The following is a 22,466-nucleotide window of genomic DNA, read 5'->3' on the forward strand; positions in this document are numbered from 1 at the left end:
GGTTTGCTCTGTGTGAGATAATTGCAGGGTCCGTTTCAGTTCCTACTGGGTAAGTCCACATCTAATGCCACTATTGCAGCACTCACTGACTGACAGCTTTGTTGGCAATGTCCACTTCTGCTTTGTAAGAAATTACTGTTTTGTTTTCTACAATGGACTGTTTGAGGACATCACACAAAAATAATACTAAATACGTGACATCAAAATACCAAAATTATGAAAGAAGAAAAAAGTGGCATAAATATGAAATGAAATATTGTAGCTAAGTGCAAATTGCTGATGAGCATAAAAGTTCACATGCATTTCTGGACTATAAGTTGTGTATCTTGAAACTGAAATTTGCATATTTTATACATGAAGTAATAAGTGCCTGTATTACAAGAAAATGTGATCTTTTTATTATACAGAAGTTAAGCACATATTTAAGTACTTTGTTGACTCACAGCCAGAGTGTTCACCCTTTTACAGAACTAGATATGCCTGTGGACACAGACACAGCACCAGTAAATACAACCATTCTAAGTCCTATGCCTTGTTCTGATCAAACAAAGAACTCCCTCCATCTTAAAGCAGTGCTCAATAATTCTTAAGTTAAACAAAATTGACAAGTGCATTCTCGTGTCAGCCGGAGAAGTCCCGGTAATGAAGAATTAAATAATCAACTGACCCAAATAGAAGATATTTACCCTGGTGTTGCTTACAACTCATCTCTGTTTTATTCTCATTTGTTTGCTTGGGGCCTGCAAGAGAAGAATGATTTGCAATCTCCTGAGGTAGAAGAGTTCCACTCTGTGTGTGAACCTTTGCATTAGAACTGTGTCACGTTTCAATAAATTCACATAAGCTCCCATAATATATAGTGCTTCCAAACAGGCAGCACTGTGTGAGACACAGTACATTTGCAGCTTATGATTAAAATTAAGACTTAATAAGTGTTTATGCTTGGCTGGTGTCCAAAAAAAGACTAATTTTGTCTTAAAGGAGGTTCAGTCCATAAATAATGAGATCTGAACAGGCATTTATTTGTTCATGATTGCATTTAAATCACCAATTATGAGTTACATGCACTTTTCTTGCCAATTTGCCAAAAACATGTTAAAAGCTTTATTAATGTGAAAAAGAGAAAGGGTGTGTTTCCTTGTGGCCAGTTTTAGCCACCCAGGAACACTATTAACCTCAGGCAAAGGCAAATCTTTCTCCTATTAAGCAAAACCAGTATAAACATGGAACTTCAAGTTTTAGGTTACAGTTGTCAAAATATGTGAAATAGTATTTATTTCTAAAGCTCAGTTGCCTTTAATGCAGACAGTCTCTGGAACTGTCAATCCAGCTCAGGCAGCAGGTCATGCCTGCCTGCCTTCTGCACAAAGCTTTTCTCGTTGTTCTTTGGCCTTTGCAAGCCCAACTGTAGCCCTTGTACCAGTTCATCTGTTTTTAGTCAAGGTAAAGCAAAGAAGGTTTGGTTTTTTCTTTTAACCTGCAGAAATGCCTTTATTACAGCACATTTACCCTTCTTTATTACATAAAAGTTGCAGTTTTGGTCTTTCCTAGGAGGCAATGCCATTTGGAGAGACAGTGATGAAAGAGGCAAGATAAGGGCAGGTCATCTTCATATTTATAGCCCGTTTCCTGCCACAGCTACTTGGTCATTATGTTGATAGCAAGAAAGTTGACAAGAGAAAAGCATCTTTTGTTAAGAGTGAAGCTCCAAAGAACCAGAATTCTCAGATGATCAAACTTTGGTCTGTTCCCAGGTTTGGTCTGCAGACTAGATGGCTCTTGGCTGTAGTCACTATTCCTCAAATCTGGAAAACAGTTTCCTGCTCTATTGCTCAGTGGCTTTTGAAAGTTTTCTGTATGTTATGTGCAGAACACTGTACTCACAGTCTTAGAGTGCAGCTGGGTTTTGGCAGGCTGGCTGACAGCCTCTAGAAATAGGAAGATGTTCTGGCAAGCTTTGAACTAAAGGTATGGGATTAGAAAGCCATCGCAGCTGCCGTGGTCTTGATTGATGGTTCCCAGAGGAGCCATATTTGTGTAATACCTCATCTCAGATGCTTAAGGAAATTCGCACGACTCGGGCTGTCCAACAGTGCTGTTGGGCTCTTGCACATTCTGGAAGAGCCTAGAGTGGCTGGTGATGCTGGATTTATCAAATGTTTCAAGTAGTTTAATTTTACCACATAATGTAGACCATTGTTTATTTTATTAGAATAAAAGATCACCTTGGTGATAAAGTATGCATGTGAGAAACAGCAACATTCCTGGCTGCAGGTTTTCAATACCCAAGAGCTTCTGTTTCTCCAGAGTTCCAGACTTGAGAATCAGCCCAGAGCTGAGGCACTGACATGTCAATCAAGAGTCTCAAAATCTTCCAGTACCAAACTAAAAAGGCAGACTCCATGATCTTGCCTGCCATCATCCTGAGGTGGAAATGAGCTACTTCCTTGGCAGAGGAACAACTTGCCCAATGTTTAAAAAAAAAAAAAGTCAAAACCACACAAACCAGGTCCATGATTCATTACCATCAGAACAAGCAACAATGGATGCTGCTCTGTAGAGAGAACAGGTGTTTAACACAGCATTTTCTGACCCTGCTTTAGACAGGGTCAGACAACGTTGTGCTAAGAATACCTGTGTGCAGACACTGCTGCAGCCAGCCTTAGCCAGTAATTGCAGGGTTACGATTTGTTAGTGCAGTCAGCAGTAAATAAAAAGTTCCCTTTGCCTGTATACACTGCCTGTATTCCCATGCAAGCTCTGTGTTACCACAGCAGCACAGAGGAGAGAATGCAAGTGTTCACAGGTGAATACAGCCAAAAATTAGCAACAAAGCTGGTAAAAGGGGAAAGAAAGCAGGGGGTTATGTTCAGATTAAGCAGTCTGCAGTATTATCTGTTGTGTGCACAATGTCATCCACTGTTTGAAAAGAAGGTTGTAATTAAATAGAAGAGTAGAAGAAAAGGATGTGTTCACTCTAGCAATTTTGTCTAATCTTTCCTAAAACAATGCACTTCTTTAGCTAGCTGTAGATTCCCCTTACAGCTCCAACTTAGCATGCATTCCTCCGTTTCCTCCAGACCGTTTTTACTGGAAGAGCCTATACTAACCTTAATCACCTCAAAAGACTTGTGTTTTTAACAGCAGAATTTTGACCTGGAGCCTGACCAACTCCTCTTGTTTTCCTGATGTCAGGTTCAGATTTTGGAGCTGCCATCCAAGACGTCAGTCTGTACCTTGAAACCAGAGGCGGGTGCCAAGCTGGGCATGCCCATGTGTCTGAAGTTATGGCAGGTAAGGCAAGAGCGCCTGCTAATTGTGAAATGTTTTCCCTGTGATTCATTTTATATGAAGCACATGAATCTTTCTTCACTTGGATTTTGATTTATAATCAAACCAATCAAGTAATTATACTATTAAAGGGGGGAAAGATTTGTGAACATACTTAATGTAACTTTCAGAGCTTTCCAAGCTTTAATGGAAGATTTGCAAATGCTCAAGGAAAGCTTTGTATCCTTAGGATAGATACAGTTTTTGCATCAGTCCAGAGGAAAATGAGTGACTTACCAAAGCCAGTTGTTTGATATGGTTTCTCACTGCCTTAAGACTGATGAGAAATGTTTGGGTTGCTTAAAAACAGTGATTTTAATGGCAGATTCCATTCACTTCAGTGCCCTCAGGACGAGGAAACACTCTATGAACATTTCTATTCCAGACATACAATAGGAACAAAATATTTATGGTGGTACTTACTACAGGCAAAAAGGTAAATAAGAGAAGTTAGTGAAAAAAACCCGCATTTACAAAATGTTTAGTAGATAATGTTTATGGGCTGCCAACAGTGAACACAAGTAATACAAAAAGGTGGCAGTAGAGGGAGGAAGGAGTTCAGGTGATTGGCCTGAAACCTCCAGAGAACTGGTGGCAAAGCTGATTCCCATGTAACCCCCTGACAACACACTTCTACAGGTCTACAGCTGATGCCAGGGGTGTAATTCCTGCAGGCTCATTGTAACATTTGTGTTGGTTTTGGTTGAAAATATTATCAAAGTCTTGGGTGTGTTCACCCAAGATGCTGAACCGACTGAAATCTAGAGAAATTCAGTTGCTGACTTCAGACAAAAGCCAAGAGAGGCCACAATTGAAGTTCCATGCTGTAATTAAAAATTAGGAAAAAAAAAAAAAAGAGGAAATTAAATAGGCTGATTAGGCTTTTGTTAAACAAAGTTTCTCCTAAAAATGCAATCAGTGTTCAGTGCTTGATGAAATGAATGGGTCTTTCTGTCTCCTCGACATTTTTTAATAAGATGGTGATAACTGTGGAAATGTTCGGTGTTGAAAATTTTTCTTGCCTATATAAGAAGTCCTCTGTCTTGCCCTATTTTCTACATGCATTAATATTGATATTCCTCTAGGAAGCAGAGCAGGTGCAGAGTCTTAATTTTATATAGTTTTTGATTTTGTTGCCAGTGGGGATAAAGCAGAGGACTGGGAACTGGGAGAGCTAAATTATTCCATTCAAATTCTGACTTTGAGAACTCACCACAACTTCCTAGACTGCACCAGGCAAGTATAGATAATCTCTTAGAGTCTCACAGCTGTATTTGCTCTTTTAAAAATGTGTGCAACTTGGTTTAAAGGCATGAGGAAGAGGGTACCCTTAGGGAAATAATTGCATGTGGTGCACCAGAGTGATGCTCTGCATTCTGTTCTGTGGTTGCACTGGAAGTGGCTCTCTGAGTAACCCTGTAACCATAAACCAGGAGAACAGGAGCTCACCCAGCTGCACCCCTTCCTGAACAGAGGCCCTCCAGGATTTCTTTGTACACGGCTGTGTTGGGCAATACAGACATACCCAGCACTCAGGGGTTGCCTAATAGACTATTTGATGTTGCTTATGGCACAGTAAATTAACAAGTTGAAACAGAAGCTGATAGGGAGAGCCCCATAAAGGTCTGAAGGAAGAGTGCTGGGGGTGGTTGGCCAATGAGAGTTTGGGGGCTGCAGCCAGATACCATCATATTTCTCTTCAATTCAGGTAAACAACAAACCTCCCCAGCAGTAGTGTGAATGAGAAACTTTACTATAGAGCAGAAGGCAACTGAGGTTAGGCTTGTAGATTAAGCCTCACTGGCTACTCCTAAGCAGTCAAAAAGCTTGCAGCTATTTATTTTGTTCTTTTGAGCACTTTCCCCCCTTATTTTTCTAGGTTTGTCTTTAAAGATATTAGTTCATTCACTTTATTTTGAAGATTCATGTTCTTAAATACATCGTCTCAGTTTCACACCTTCCTGCTATTACTAATTGGGTGGAGTAGGATTTATAGGAGTAAGAATAGTCTTCCCTTAAATTTTTTGCACTTCTTGGGGAAGGCATCATATTGCATAATGGTGCAAACAAAATAATTCAACAAGAATAATACATGTTGAAACTGGAAATGCCAAGTTATTACTTTATATAAACTATTGCAATTATTCCTGTTGAGTTGACAGCAGATCACCTTTTCTTCCTTCCTTGACAGTTATCCAAATGCAACAACAAAATGTTCTGCTTAGGAAGAGCAATGATTTATAATTTAATTTTTCTACTGAAACAGCACATGAATCATGAGACTTCTCTCCAGCAGTGTCTGTTATTGGGAATTGAAATAAATAGGCCGTTGTGAAGCACTGCTTGGTGAGTCCAGGCTCAGACCAAGAGCTCCACTGATCTTTCAATAACTTTTATTGTTTTAGTTCATGCACCCATTGAAATATTACACTTCATATGGTTAGGAAAGTCAGGAAGAAGTAGTGTGGGAGACCTGCATTTCATAGGAAACACTACTTGGGTTTTAAAACACACCAATCTTAGATCTCACTTACAAATTACTGTTTTTCAAATCTAAAGCATAATCCCCACAGCACAAAAAAAGAAAGGGTTTTGCTTGGCATTCCCAAAATGTTGAGCACTCACCTGTCTCTGCCATCTGCATAAGGGTTTGGAGCTCCTGGGGAAGCCACCATCCCGCTTGGAGTAGGGAGAGGAGCTGACCTGTTTCACTGCCTGATGACAGCTACAACTTCTGTGAAACCCCAGCTCTGAGGCAGTCTTGTGCTCACAGAAGAGCAGCACAAATAATTGTGGGGTCTTTTATGCTTAAATTGCAGGCTTTCTTTAAACTAAAAAGTACTATTAAATACTATTAAATAATGTTTTGCTTTGAAGATTTTACCCTTTATTAAATACAAATAAAATCTGGAATACACATTTTATTCAGATTTTTTAAAAACATTTTTGATATCTGGTATCCAAAACCTGATAGTCTTCATCCAAAATACCTGATGAGTTAACATTAATTCACATGTATCTGACGCAATGTATGAATCAAGGTATTAATTGCTCTGATGTTATATTATTTTAGCAAATCAAAATTTTGACAGAAAAATTGTTCATAATTCTGGGCACTGTGAGAAACCTGCTTTGTGGGCCTTTCTAGCCAGGGCGTGCTCCCACCTTTTCAAAGGAAAAAGGATCTTAAAGGAAGGAAGGAGGATCCTCCAAAATCCCAGGTGTGGACAGACCCATTCAGAAGGATGATATAGGGGATTTCCTAAATTTACAAGGATTTCCCCTTCGTTTCCTTCTTCTAAGGAGCAGTATTGTTCCCTGCTCATTGACTCTCTACTCCTCAAACACTTTTCTAGGCTGAGTAAGGCTGAGAAAGCACATGAGGCTGGTACTCAGCAGTTGTGTTACTCAGACCACCCATCTCTTGTTAGTTTAACTTCCCCCAGAACACAAAATAACCAGTGGGAGAACAATCTGGATCATTAATAGAGGCAGTGAGCCTTTGGCCACTACAGGTTTGTATCATGGCACTGACAGCTAGTGAGTTTGACCTCATTCAATAATGTGATACTGGTAAAAATTAATTCTTTATGCCCTTTATCTTAATTGAATACTGAGCAAACAAATCCTGTAGGAGCAGACAGTGGTTGGAAAGATCTGAGTACTCTGTTGGATGCATTTCTTAGATGTGCCTACATGAGGTGGTAATAATCCCAGTGTCTATTTTGACATTTCTTCTCCTATTAAAGAAATAACTGGCATTAACAGATGCTGGTTTTTAGTTGCTTTTCATTAGGGATTTGCATCTTCACTCTCGTAACCAGGTACTGCTTACAGGATCATTCGTCTTTTGGCTGGAGCAATGATGAATATTTTCCTTAAGTGTGACATGTAATCCAGTAATGTTCCCTTCTTTGAGTTATTTCAGAGGCTTAAATAAATTAGGTGTCTGCCCAGGGTGCCCTGCCCTTTGGCCTGTGACATCATTAATCAAAATAGCTTTCAATTGGTTACAGTGGGACTCGGGCGCCCATTAACCCCTTGGTGACTGACCCAGCGGTTCCTGCTGGGAGGTTCAGTGTTTACCTTCAAGCACTGTGGGTTACTTGGGCAGGCAATCCCTCTGTGCAGCCCTACACCTGGCAGTGTGGAACTGGAATCCCTGAGCTGGCACTTCTCAATGCCCACACAGGCTTGTATTGCTTGAGAGTAACTCTCAGCTGCTCTGTGGAATTTTTTCTATGAAGTGCAAACAAAGTTCAGACCATGAAGTAAAGCTCCTGAAAATTTCAGTCAGGCTCTTTTCAGCTGTTATAGAGGGCAATTGTTCGGATTTTCAGAAAGAAATTTTCTCCCTCTGTATGTATGTGTGTGTATATATATATATATACATGTATGTGTATGTTAAATATATATAATATATATAAAACTTAGAATTTGATATGTAGATATAAAAACTGTAAGTACATATTACCTAGTAATGCTTTATGTAAATGGATGGAATATCAAAATTTGACATTCAGATATCTAAACTTCTTTTCACTTCTACATCAGTCAGCATTTTAATTTATTCTCTTGGTGCTTGGACTAAAACCTACACTGGGATGGTAATTTTCTTAACAGACTATTTACTTCTCAAACCATTTTATTTTTCCTTAATCAGCTCAGCTGTGGTTCACAACCTGTGCTTCTGGCTGGCTATGAAGACGGATCAGTTGTCCTCTGGAATGTGCCAATGGGAAAAGTGTTGAGCCGACTCATTTGCCACCAGGAGCCAGTGATGAGCCTTGACTTTGACTCAGAGAAGGCCAAGGGGATCTCAGGCTCATCTGAAAAGGTGCTTAGCATCTGGAGCCTCAATGAGCAACAGAACCTCCAGGTCAGGATCACTGGCCCTCTAGTGTCATTTATCCCACTTTGCACTAACAGTTTGATAGACTAAAAAAATATTTAGTCATGAAGAGGAGTTGTTGCAGATCTCTAGCTAATTAATCACAGACTGGTTAGAATGTCTGTGCTATGTGACTAGACTTAGCAAAAGATGGTGAGGATTTAAAAAAAAGGAAAAAACTCTCTCTCACATGTTTCTGGTTTTACCAAAGTTGCAACAGTCACACAGGCCTAGCATTACTCAAGCCATTGCCTCTGTATCTTCATTTATCACATTGGTAGTATCCAGCTCTCGGAATGTCCTAAACATTATAAATGAGTTATAAAAATGAGAAACAAAGGATTGCTTTTCCAAAGGTTCTGCTTGAATGGCTATAGCGAACTTTCCACTGTGGGAAAGACAGAAGTATTCCATTAAACACTTCACAAACAGAAAGATTAGGAGTAGCCCAGCTAGCACCAAGAGGACATGAGGTTTAGGCACCCAGCTTTGTTTGGCACCTACAGGGCCCAGCCAGAGACACAAAATCAGGTAATTGGCTGCCCCAGTTCATGTCTGAGCTGTGGAGCTCTGAATGGCTGGGTTAGAAGGAGGTTGTGTAATCCCCAGCTTGGGCTGTGCTAGGGAATGGTCATAAATACTGTTTTCCTCTAGACAACTTTAGCAAGTGTTCCAACAGTGCCAAGGTGGTAAGTACGACCTGGAAATGGTAGGTGTGGAAATAAAGTGCAAAAAGGCTCATGAAAATTAAAACAGCCCATGCACAGTCTCTCCACTGCTGGGTGCTTTAACCTTTTTAAAGTGGCAGTTGTCCCATGGAGAAGGCCTGAATCAGCCCCTGTGTGCCCATGTCATCCTTGAGAAGAATCTGCCAGATACACCAGTTCAAGGGAGAACAAGAATTGCTGTTCCACCTTGCAGCTTTTATGGAGTTTTTTTTTTTAAGTAGTACAGCAAGTTAATGCTGTTTTCTGAATGGTGCTACAGGAAGAAAAGCACATGCTGGGACATCCAGTGGTAACTCATCACCTGGGGGACACTGTAAGGGTGTGGAATCTGTGAGGCATCACCACGGCATCTGCATTTCTGGGGTGGCAGGGCAAACACATCCAATCCCAGTGAAGTTTGGAGGACATGGCACTCACTGAGGAGGCAGCTGAACCTTCATACACAGTGCAACACAACATGAAAGAAGCACTCTGCACTCTGAACAAGTAGTGAAGGTGTCTGATACACAGTTGTCTTGGTTTGGGTTTGCTGGTTTTTTGGTCCTGTTTGCCCTCCCCTTGCCTAGCCTCCTCCTGCTTGTCACCATCTGCACCAGGTATCCTTAACTCAGGGAAGTGGAAGGAAGGTGAGCAATCCCAGTATGAAACTCGATATTGAGATTCTTTCTCTAAGGTAAAGGTGGCATAAATCTGACATCATGACAGGCTTCTTAAATTTTCAAATACTCTGGTGGTGGAGAGAAAGTTGTTCTTTCATATTAATTATAGCAACACTTTTTTCCTAAAATAAAAGCAAATACTGTTCTTTACAGCACATTTCACTTAGGAGTTAATGGTATGCAGGGCTACAGGTACAACTTTCAGGAGAAACAGTTGTTCACCTGAAATATTGCAAGTATTGTTTTCCACAAGAAATTCCCATTCCCAGGGAATGTAAGATTAGCTACACCTTCAGCACCTCACACTGAGAGATAGAAGGTTGACTCAGAAGAAATTTAAATGCCAAGTATTATAAGCTACAAGCAATATTCCTGTTCTTCATGGGAGCATGAATGCCCTAAAAAAATGCATCTTTCATATGAGCACTATGAGATTGTCAAAGACATAGATTAAGTTTTTTTTTCCACTATTGCATTAATAATATAAACCAGATGGGGATTTTTTTTCCCTGACATTCCAGGTACCTGAGGTAATGGTAGACGTTGGAAAGCCACTCAGTGGCACATTATTTTTATTCGAAAAGGTTTTAATAAGTAACCGTGGTGCACAGATATCTGCCGTTGGAGAGGGAATGATGCAATGATGGTACTGCAGCTCTGTTTTAAGTGGCAGTGTTCCAGTGTGTCAATGAATAGATGATGAAGGTAACTGCAGAGTTTATTGCTATGAGGAAAGTTTGTATTGTCTCCTACAGGAAAGTTGCTGAATTCATCACTGTCAGCAAATGATAGGATTGGTTATGATCCTTCTGATTTGGATAAGATAGTGTAATTATGTGATGATGTTTGTGGTAGAATGTAGGAGGTAAACAGCTTTTGCAGGTGAATAAACAAAGCAGAACTAAGAAATCTGATAACCATAGAAGCTTCTCTTTATATGACAAGAGAAAAAAATCCTGTAAGCTGTAATGTAAGTTTTGTTGGTTTAGTTGCTGAGGCTTTTCCCCCAAATGCTGAAGCTTAGTCTGCTGCTATTTTGGTTATTTTCCTAATAAGCAGAGGGCTTAAAGACATGCTTTGGCTGTAGATACAAGTGTCCTTGGTTGTGACTGGCTGAAAGCAGCTCACCTATTTTTACCCCTTTGTTTTCTAAATTAACAAGCTGGTTTTCTGATTAGGAAATTATGTTGGTATTGGACTGCTGTAGTTAGTGACTTACTGTAGTAAGTCCTGGGATGGCACAAATCCTGGCAGTAGGATTACACCTGGCTGCATATACCTTGAGCAAGTTTTCTCCTTTGTGTTGCTTTTCTCTCTCACTCTTGTATTTGCAGATCATGTACAAATGCCCACTGTTCCCTCGTGTTCCATAGCCAACAGGTATCACCATTACAGGCATCCTTTTCAAGTTGTAGCTTGCTGAGGACATGCCATTTCTCCAGTCGCCCTGATTGTGCTGTATGGATCTTGCCCACATAATTGACATTAATGATGGGAGCACCACGCCTGGGATTGGTTATAGCCATTAGCTAATAATCTCAGTTACGGAGTAAGACCCATCCTACATTTGCCAGGCTGGTGATGTAAGGAATAAATCTTTCCCTTGCCAGGACATTTACACCAACAAAAATTCCACTGAGGCCATGCTGCATTAGGCCTACCCTGGGGAGTTTGGAGCACATGTACTAACAAAAAGCACAGGTTTTACAGTAGCAAGTAGCAGCCCCACCAAGAGGCCCCCATACAGCCTGCTATTTCTAATTAGGCTTGAGCAAAACTTGCTGTTCTCTGTTCTCAATTTGTCATAGACACATTCTTCAGGTTGTCTTTGAAAAATAAAGGTAATAGAGCATGTAAGAAGCATGTCAAATTTGATTCAACCTTTTGTCTTACCAAACTGCACAGCTCTTGCTGTTTGAGTAGGTAGCTGGGCAGTTCTTGTATAGTTGAAAAATAATTGCTTATGGCTTTGTGCCTGTAAGGTTCCAAGATGTGTTCAGCTGCATCTGAAATCAACCTTGACCATCATTTCTGGAGTTTTCTACATCCAGTATAAAGGATAAAAATACCTGCAATAATATGTCTTTATAACCCTGTACTAGGTATGCATCATGGAATGTCGTTCAAGGAGGAAAGCTCCTCAGGTGTGATGTGCTTGTCAATCCCTTCCTGCCTCAGACAAACGTAAACACAACCCAGTGAATTAAAACAGGCACTGGATGATATTAAGCTTTGGTACAGGATAGCTACAGACTCAGGCTTAAGGAGACAGTGGCATTAACATGTTGTTTCCAATGGTACTTACAAATAACAGGTCAGGGCCAGCTTTATAAGCCAAAGGTGTTTTCTCCATTTTGACAGAAGCTGAGCTGTTCCAATACACACACACACACACTATGTGCATATTCCACATGTATTTCAGAGGCACATTGCTCACTCAGACAAGTTACCTGAGGTGAGAACAGCAAAGGTGTGTTACGTTGAGCTTTGTGCCTCAAGAGAAACTCATGTCAGTGAAAACTTTTCTTTCCAGGGGCTAAGTCCTGTGCAGGCCCAGTGCCTCCTGAAGGAAGCCAAATGCCTCCCAATTGAATTGTGCCACTCTGTGCCCCAGTAGTCTCCAAAGAGTAACAAAAGGCTTCCATGACTGAAATCAATAACTTGGCTATAATCCCCTCCTTGGATTTGGTGTAAATAGAAGTCTCTTGGGAAGTAGTACTAGAAATACAGATTTCCTGACACTGTAACCCAATTCCTGGAAGCATTCCTTTCTCAAGACTGAGGTAAATACTACAACAGTTTATTGGGGGTTTTGTGAGGGGCCACAGTAGTAGAAATGAGTAGCAGGTAGCTTAAGCATCAGCTCAGAAGGGTCTCAGCCTGGGAATATTGCAGAAGCAGGGAAAATATGTGGCCTTAGCTCTGAACATTGCAGGTCATACAAGAATAGCTGGAAGAAAAGGGCAAATCTGTACTCAAAACCTCGATTCAGACCTTCACTTGTGAAAGAATATATGTAGCTTTAAATGCAAAATAAACTAAAAGCATACAAGAATTTGGTTTATTTTGTGAAAATTGCTCTGGAAATGGGAGGCTCAAGTTAAGGTGTTTTCTGTCTCTGTCTATCGTTGTTCTCACCAAGCACCATCCACCACATGGTGAAAAGCTCCATGCTCCCTGTGTGACACTGGTGTGTTGGGTGGGCACAACACCTGCTAAAGTACCAAATGATTCCTTTTTCTTCTGTTTTGAACAACTAGAGCTCATTTGTAACTTTTTCACAAAGGTTTACAAAACACACGAACTTGTCAACGCTGGCATATCTGATATCACCATCCGTCCAGACAAGAAGATCTTGGCAACAGCAGGGTGGGATCATCGCATCAGGATCTTTGGGTGGAAGAAGCTGAAGCCCTTAGCAGTGCTGGACTATCACACAGCAACCGTCCACTGTGTGTCCTTCTCAGATCACAGCAACCCCCGGGAGAGACTGCTGGCGGCTGGCTCCAAAGATCAGCGCATCAGTGTCTGGTCCATATATGCTCAGACATGACACATCCTGCACTGCTATGGACTAGGAAAACAGGACTGGTGAAGCAATTCCTAGCACTGTAATTCAAATGTGCATGTGGGGAAGTGGTAGAATCTGTCTCCAGGCTGAAGTGAGAGTCCTAGGTTAATTCTTATGCTTTTTGTTTAAGCTATAAATTTTGTCTTCCATAGCGGAAAGTGGATTTTTAAAATTCCTAACAAGCAGAACAAGGCCAGTCACAAACAAAGACCAAAGTTGCTTTGAGTTCTGCTACAGGTTTTGCAACACCTTTCCTTTGGCAGGTTGCTGACATAACTTGTGCCAATATCTTTTGTAAAAACGGACTGGAATCCCTCGAACTGCAGTGGGGGCAGAATATGTCTGTTTGTAAGTCATTTATGTATCCAAGAATCTAAATCAGTGTAAAACATCACTCTTTCTTGAAAATTTATACCCATTAAACCACCTCCAGTGGTTTCTCATTGTCAGTTACTTTTTCTTCCCCGTAACTGAAAGGCTATGAGAACACCCTTGATTTGTTCACACTTCTGTCAGTTTCTAACTTAAACCAACAGCCAGGAATGTGACTAGGGATGGCCTTCGGCATTTATGAATTTCATTATGTCTCCTGTCACCTCAAGCCTCACAATTAATCACAAGAAAGAAAGGAAAAAAATCTTCCCCAGCATTGCACTGCAAAGCTATGTAAAGCCTTTTACAGAGCCAGTGCTAAATCCTTTCCATAGACTGATGAGCTGAAGGATTTAAACTCGACAATCCAATTAGCGCCCTTCTCCTTGGAGAGTCAGGGGTAAGTTTCAGCATGGAAAGTTGGGGATTCAGCTGCACAGCTCCCATTAACATTTAGGGGAATTGCATGGGTAAATCCTTATCCACACAGTGCAAATGGTTCCATTAACTTGTCATCTCTACAGTCATGGAAACAGAAATTCATTCATGAAAGTTTTTTGTTTGACTCACAAAGCAGCATTTGCCTTCTTCTAAAGCGTATTAGACACACACCAGTGTGCTAAGAGCCAGGGTACTGCTGGATTCTGTCACAAAGCTGCAGTGACAACTGTGTCCAGGCTGTGCACTGTTGATACTTTACTGGAAATAACTGTTTCTGCTCCATAGAGAGGTAGAAATCAAAGAAAAAGAGACCAAAAGTGAACAGCAACATCAAAGACTTTGAAAATTATTTCAGGAAAAACACACAGGCAAATTAAGGTTTGAGTCTGTTATCCAGCTGTGCCTTGCAGACAGAGAATATTGCTGGACTGAAAGCCTTAAGCACCCAGCCTGATGTTCTTTACATTAAAACACAGAACCAGGATAGTGTTGCCACGCTTTCCTAAATAAAACGTGGCCCTACACATTTTAGAGTGTGGTGACACTTTAAATAATGCATTTCTTTGATTATTTCTTTACTATTCAGTAGCTGCATGGAGGATCACATTGCAGTTGAAAGTTAAAGCCTAATTTTGAGTGATCCCCAGTCAAGGGGAGGCGGTGGTGTTCATTACATCTACCAGACAGAGTTGCACGTCTCCACCCATCATCCACCTCCCACACAGAGGAGGAGCTGCCCCCACTGTACAAGCAGCTCCAGCCTCAGCCTTGTGGAACGAGATGCAGTCACTGTCCACAAACCTGCTGCTGGAAGAAACCTTTTATTTTTTTCTTTTTCCTCTTTCTCAAAGTAGGTCAGAATTGACACAAAGAAACAATGAAATAAATAAATGGAGAATGTGTTGTTGTATGTGGTCCAGGGGCCTGTCCTAGGAAGTTTGCACAAAGGTTTCCTTTTGCCTGTGCTGTCTGGTACAACACCACACATGGGGTACCCAGAGGGTACCAGCATTCCTCCTCCATGGCAGCAAACAGCAGCCTGCACTGTTGGGCAGTTTCCACAGAACTGAGCTGTAGGTTTAATGGTCATCCAGCAGGAAAAGAAATCCAGGGCTCACCCATCCTGGGCAAATGGTTAGTGTAAGAAACAATTCTTGATGCAAATTCTCTGGCATTGGCACAGGGCACCCCTCTGGAAAGAAGGATTAATGCTTTATTAAGAACATTATTAGATCAGAGGCTGAAAGTTAGGAATTCTTGAGTATATTTTCTCTGAAAATTGCCATTTACTGTCAACATCTGTATCTAAAGTAATTAGGGAGACTCATAAGGGATGTTTAGATTTACCAATGGGTCTTTTGGAAGATACTCTAAAGATTACTGGGTGCTTTCATCTAACTTACTACCTTACTACCTGGGAGTTGAATATTTATGTTTGTCTGATGTGATAGATTTAAAAACAAACTTAGTCATGCAAGTAAAAATTGAAAATGAGGACATGAACTGTATCTCAGACACACAGGTGAGAGTTTCATCAGCTTCAGGATGAAGGACACAGGTTGCAGGGCTGCTTGCAGGAACTTTACTTCCCATTACCAAGGCATTATCTATGCCATACTTTTCCACAATACAATTATTTCATTAACACTTTATATCACTGCTGATTTTATTTAAACACCCAGAAAACAGATTCTTCTTTCACATTTTAGTTTCCTTGAAATGAGCAACCAGACTACACTAGTTTGATTTAGAGTTGAGCCTAAATGCCATAGTTTGATTGTGAATTACAGTCTTCTAACAGTTTATTTGCCTAAGAAACTAACCTGGACTTCCCCAAAGAAGAATGGTTTCCAATAGGAAAGATAGTCTGTATCAGTATAGGCTGTAAAACACAGTTGTCTGATTATAACTAGAACTGTAAAATACAGATGTCTGATTGTATCTAAGAAATTAACTTTTTTAATTAAAAAAAAAAATACAATTGTACCATGAGCATGGTTGTCACTCAAGATTTCCACTGACTTGCTAGCAGCAGGTTGTGAGCAAAGAGCCACCTTAAGGTGGTGGAGTTAGCTCTGAAATCTCACCTGCCAGAAAGGAACAGGGCTAGCCTGTACCTGGCCTAGAGGATTCAGGAGTGAAGGTGATGACAGCTAAATTATTACAAACGGCTTCCTCCTAAGAATCACCGTCTTTGGCACCATGAGAGGGAAGAAAGCAACCAGCATTCGTAAAGTAATAGAAATAAATCCCAAACACCAGCATCTGTGCAGCAATTACGTGGAATATTTATCACCACTGGAATTAATGGGATCTCTGACCCTCTAACATTATTTGCAAATGAATCCATTAGTTACAACTCCTTTCTCTTATCAGTACATGAACCATAAAGCACTGCAGTCCTTCGTGTAGATGAGCAAGGAAAGAGGAGATTGTGTTTGTAGTAATGAGTGAAAAAGGAAGTAAGCTGGGGGCATGCAATGAGACAGTTGTTAAATTTAGTCCTTTAGAATGCAATTGCTACCGGAAGCCAAAAAATTACTCTGCAGCTTGACTTGGACTGTTGCAGAGGTTTGAGTTTAAAAGAGCAGATTTTTATAGTTAAGCCAATACTGGCTTCTGGACTGCTTTTGTTTTTAGCATATTTAAGATGCATCTACAAAGCCAACTTGCAAATTAATAAATCTTTCCTTTAATTCAGTCTGTCAAGAACAAAGATAGAACACTGACTACTGCAGGAGCCATGTTAGTGATGTAAACCAAAGGACTGGGGATTAAACAAGGATTACTGAGTGCTAAATCAATGTGTTTCCTTTTCTGGCTGTGTGTCTGTGGTGTGAAAGTGTGGATCATTACATAAAACATGGCACGTGACTGCCTGGATTAATACTACGCAATGCTATGGCAGCGCTGAGACATAAAGTTTGATGTTTACGCATGACTATTGTGCTACCAGAAAAGTATCAACCATGACTAAGGAGAAAGGCAAGGGGGTTTCTGCTAATGTGTAATATTCTGAAATTTCAGCTTGGGTCCCCCTCTACTATAGCTTTTCCAAGTAAACTTGGCTGTGTTTGTCTATGTCCTACTCTTCTGGGGCATCCTGGAGGTTTCTTTTATAATGTGAAGGAAGCTATCCAGAATTAAGGTCATACTGGGGGGGACATGGCAATTCATGTAAAGATCTCACAGTATCAAATTAAATGAAAATATAATCTCTCGGTTGGGAAAGTTTTTCTCATCTGATTAGTGGTCTGAACAACAGCTGTACATCCTATCAGCAGAGCTGTGTACTGATTTATTCTGAGCTCAGAGGAATTTGATTTGCAGTTTGGTTTGTAAGAGGAGGAAGTGAGGGGGTAAATCAAAACAAAGGAGCAACTTGTCCCTCTGAGTTAGGTGATAGGAAGACTGTGGAAGGTATGAAGGGCCTTGGAGCAAACCACCAGCAGTGGCCAGATTGTCCATGGGAGAGGGACAAGGATGGCAGGAAGAGTACCTGGTGGAACCATACAGTGATAGGTCTGGCCTACTCATACACCACCTTATTTTTGTCTCAGACATATTTGCTTTTACTTCCCCAGCATCCTTTTTTAAAGGTGACAGTACACTAGGAAATCCTGTAGACCACAATCTACACCTCTAAATAAGCCTGTGTTCACCCAGAGGAGAGTGTATTTATTTCTGTGCTCTGAAAAGTCATAAAACCAGAAGCTGCAGTGCCACAGGGGATAGCAGCGGGAAGGACTGAGGACCTGAAGCAGCCACATGTACTGCAGGAGAACCACCCTGCAGTATTAAATATCCCCTCACAGGAGAGTGACATGGCAGTGAAAAATATATTAATAATTATCTGTTACAATTTGAAGTTCTAATTATTAAAAAAAATAAAAGGGAATAAAAAAGGCTGATAAATTTACTTGAGATTACAGCTGTTTCCTTCTAGTTTTTATTCTCAGTATATATAAGCAAGGGCAGCAAAAAAACATAGAAATCCTCAGATGCTTTCTGGACAGCAGTGGTCTCTTTCCAACCAGTGGCAGGATTGATTGATCCTGATTATGTCCAGATCAGGAAATTAGCAAGCATGTTCAAATGCTGAGCCATTATTCTGCTCCATAGCTCTGGCATCTCACACATGCAAAAGTACATTTTCCAAGCCCCCATGGCACTGCTTGCTATAAACATGTTCTGACATAGGTAAGAAGGCATTGGGTGCACTGGGCCTATGGAATAATTTTTAACATGACAGAGAATGTGGCTGTGGTACTTGTCCTGATGGTAATTTTTAAAATTGCTGATACGAAATCTCAGTGATTTGTGAATGCATTGTTTGTGTTCATGGAAAAGAATCTAGGCTGCTCTTAACATAACACTTAGAGTAAGTATTGTCTGTTCAGATTTTTTTGCCTCAGATATTTTGATGGCATGCAGACTTGGCATCCTGCTAAATAGAGACATTGAGTCTTTATAGTTTTATCTCTTGAGCTCATCTGGTTTGAAGTAGTTGACAACAAGCAGGAAAGGGAATAGAATGAAAGACTCACTTCGTATTTGCTGAAATAAAAGAAATGTGCAAGGCAGTGCTCAAAGTCAGCCTGGGAGAAGGGCTGCCTCTTCCCACCCCTCCTCTGCCCTTTCCAGATGATGGCTTTGCCTGCAGCCCCTCCACTCTCATGCTGGTTCTTGCTGCCCAGAGTTGGAGCTCACACCCCAGACTAAGGGCAGCTGAAGCAGCCAGGCCGGAGCACCGCGACAAGGGGAAGCATTGCCCCCTGGAACAAGGAACAGTGGGAGCACAAAGCAAGTGGAGCAAAACGCAAATGCCCATCATCCAAGCTAAAACCAGTGACAAAAGCAATAGTGCTAACACCTCACACCAAGGTGCCTCTGTAAGTTTTACATGTTGTTTATTCTGTTTCTCACTTCTTTGCAATTTAAAGCCCATGGACATCAGTCTGAGTCCCTTGAGCACCTGTGCAGTCACTCCTGTGAAGGCAGGCACTAAGCACAGCAGTGGCACCTGAGGTGTCCTGCCCTGCCCACTGAAGCACCCGCTGGTTGCCAGAAGGAGCGTCAGGGAGGAGGAGTACACTGCAGGAAACCATTCCTTTTCCTTCTCCATCTGCCAGAGAGCTCTAAGAGCTGTTCACAGAGGTGTAGAACCCAGGCTGGAGTGGACGTCGCAGGTCACTCGCTCTCACCGTGTCCCTCTCACAGAGGGGACGGGAGGCTGTCCTTCGGCAGCTCCAGTTGCGCTGGGAGCAGGAGGTGGAAGCTGCTCTACAGCCTGGCAGGATGTCACAACATGGAGCAGCGAGCCTTGAAAATGTCTAGGGCCTCTTCTATCTATGCTGCTCCATCTCCTTATAGAATTAGGTCCTAAATGAGACTTTTCTGGCTCTTGTTCTTAATCACTTCGTTACTAGCTCAAATTTATAATTTTAACCTAAATAGAAGTTAGTGATTTATTGTAATTATTTTGTATAGGCTGCTCTTAATAAAGTCTTTTTTTTTTTTTTTAATCTGGAAAAACATTTAATTTCCCATATGGAAAGAACACATTTATCATACTTTACTTGGATATACTTGGCCAACTATTGCACATATATGCAAAACATATGTGACAAATTCAAGGCTGAATTTCATAAAACAGAAATGCTGTGAAATGTGATATAATAAATATATTACACGGACATATGTGGCCAATTTATAAAACTATGGTATCTTTGGTAAACTTATAATAGGTCATTCCTATTAATGGGGGGAATGAGGGCATTTTCTGCCATATACAACATAATACTTTACACAGCCCTCCTGAAGGACAGTAGGCCTTTGGAGAGCAGACTTGTACATGTACATACATGTGTATATGGGACATGTCTGTGTTTTTCAAAATTAACGTGTGTCTTCAAAACCAGCTCTTCCTTTTTGCATTGACTGTGTGTGCAACATATTGGGCAGGGAAAAAAAAGTATGAAATACTATTCTTTGAGATTTGCAAATCTCAAACCTCTGATACACTATCTAGATTCCCAACCGACAGTGGGTGTCTCACTGTAACAGCACATTCTATATGCACATGCTGAGCTCATGATAATGGCAATAATAGAAATCTTTGGGTGCAGTCACTTTCACCTAGTTTTGCCAGATACCTATGAAAATTATATATCTTAGCAATCAATTCAATTGGAATGATTAAACGAAGAAAAAATGCTTATGTTTATAAAAACGTTGCATCCATACACAAGTACTGGCCTCTACACATGCAGAGTGGATTCTTAATAACTGGAGCTTAAAGCAAAGGCTAAGCCATTGCTGGCTGAGTATCCTCAAATTGTAACTCACAGGAGACTGACTGCCCCTTCTCATTTATGCCAGAGTGTTTCAAAGATGAAATCTTTCCTTTAACCCCCTAATCTATATTTTCCTCTCATCGCGTATTTCCCAGCTCCGGAAGATGAAGCCCTTCTCGTTCTCCGCGCGTGCCGAATCCACCGCGTGCCATGCCCGGCTCTTCCCTCTGGAGGGAGCCGGCTCTTCAGGCAGGGCCGGCCGGGGTGCGCGCAGCATCTTCCTCTTCTTCCTCCTCCTCCACCGCGGCCACGGGGCAGCGATACCTGCGGGGACCCTCCGAGGTGACCCTCGGGACACGCTGGGTGTGCCCCTGCCCACACCGGCAGTTCCACACAAACGGCGGGTCAGGCCAAAGCACCCGCGGTCTCAACGCGCTGCAGAATTTGGTTTCAACCTATCAGGAAACCGAACGACAGAAGGCAAAGCACAAAGAACCAACACGTGTATGTGCACACAAACGCTCTTCTTCCACCTTCCAGCCCAGCCGTGTTCAACAGGCTCACGGCAGCTTTTTGAGCTCTTTGGGTAATGATGCTGAAACCTGCTTTGCACGTACTGCTTCGTTTGCTCTTCCAGCCTTCTCCAGTCAGCAGGGCTCAGCTTCTGCCCCCCCAGCCCAAACCTGTGGGTGCCTGACTTGTTTCTAGCGGCTACAGGGATCCCTTTACACAGGCAGAACATTACACAGCACGACTGAACCTGCTTTTCCTATTCCAGACAGATCAAGGTACAACTGCCCTTTGGTGAGGGATCCAACATTACAGCAAGTGATTGAAATCCACTTGCTGGAGAGAAGGAGGAGTGCTTGGCAGGAAAGGACAGTGCCCCAGAGCTGAGGTGACCCCAAGCCACATAGCCCCACTAGCCATGGCTCTGTGTAGAGATGCACTAGAAGCCCACAGCTCATGGGAGAGCCACACTGTCCCCCAGCAGCCTACTGCATGCAGAACACCTTTTCTATACCTGCTACAGTCCTCGGGTCATTCTCCACCCTGCAAGCCACTTACACACACTGTAGCAGGAAACCAAAGCAGTTGCTCCCCTGGCCATGGCCGTGTGGACGTGTGCTTGAGATTGGCTGAAGAGATGCCAACACCCCAGGATGCTGAGAGGCAGCTGCTGGGGACTACCTGCACAGTTCTAGCCAGAGAGTTATAGGGCCTCCCTGAAGAGAAGGAAAGACTAAAGAGAACATCTGTGAAATGTGTGAAGAGCGTACATGAATACTGCAAACACACAGGAGTCTCATCCCCGTGCTCCTATGCTACACTGAATTCAGTCAATTCCACTAGCAAGGACAGAATAAAATCAACTGCAAAAAGCCATTTCCGAAAACTGCAACTATCCCCAGTATCTGGATTAAGTGATTAAGCAAAGGCCACCCTTGTTCCACCTGCATGGAACAAGGAACTAATCCTGGATTTATCTACTGAGCTAGGTGATGTGTTTTTCAGACCTCAGAAGCAATCACTGAACTCAGCCTGTACCTCTAGAAAATAGAGCTAGATGGCTAATTTATTCTCTAGCGCTATTTGGAAAGGACAAAGGATGCTTGTAACCTCCACACTTGGGCCTGTTTTACAGCAGCTTTTAAATATACTTTGTGTGTAAGTGCTTTGTGTGACTTGAGGTAACCACAAGTGGAAGTGTTGCCTGGAAATGTGGCCACCTTCTTTCTTAGTATGTGCCATGGACCTTGGTGACAGCATGGGCTGAGTGAAGTTTAACCAGACATGTAATCAAATCATACAAAGTCATTTGTCAAATGAATCTACAATATACAGATAATGCATGGCCTATACATGATATATCCTAACTAACATGATATATCCTGACTAACAGGCTGACAGGTAATACAACATTACAGTGTTACAAATTTTTCTGTGATTTTCAAAAGGCTTCTACTAGTCAACCTGCAGCATTACAGGGTTTTGTTTATTTGAAGTGGATTTTTAGTTGGGATCAAAAAATAACCCTTTTTGCTTTCCATATCTGTAACACTCACATCTGGTGAGACAGACGTTATGGAAGGAGGGACACCAGTCAAAGCCCTGAAGAATTGTGATTTAAGGATTAAAACACAACATGAACTGGACTACTAACATGCTTTAATGTGA

The 22,466-nt window shown here is 41.6% G+C and overlaps 1 protein-coding gene across 4 annotated transcripts in view; it reads left to right on the top strand.

Annotated features, from left to right (window-relative positions):
• Positions 1–13,617, top strand: part of GNB1L (G protein subunit beta 1 like) — a 44,150-nt gene extending 30,533 nt beyond the window's left edge. For all 4 annotated transcript variants that reach the window (XM_053959259.1, XM_053959257.1, XM_053959260.1 and 1 more), the window contains exons 5-7: positions 3,196–3,294; positions 7,994–8,209; positions 12,895–13,617. In XM_053959259.1, coding sequence (XP_053815234.1) covers positions 3,196–3,294; positions 7,994–8,209; positions 12,895–13,161 — 582 coding nt within the window. In that variant the 3' untranslated portion in view covers positions 13,162–13,617. The remainder of the gene's footprint in view (positions 1–3,195; positions 3,295–7,993; positions 8,210–12,894) is intronic.
• Positions 13,618–22,466: the final 8,849 nt, after the last annotated feature.

Source organism: Vidua chalybeata, chromosome 18, assembly GCF_026979565.1.
Source record: "Vidua chalybeata isolate OUT-0048 chromosome 18, bVidCha1 merged haplotype, whole genome shotgun sequence".
NCBI classification, from domain to species: domain Eukaryota; kingdom Metazoa; phylum Chordata; class Aves; order Passeriformes; family Viduidae; genus Vidua; species Vidua chalybeata.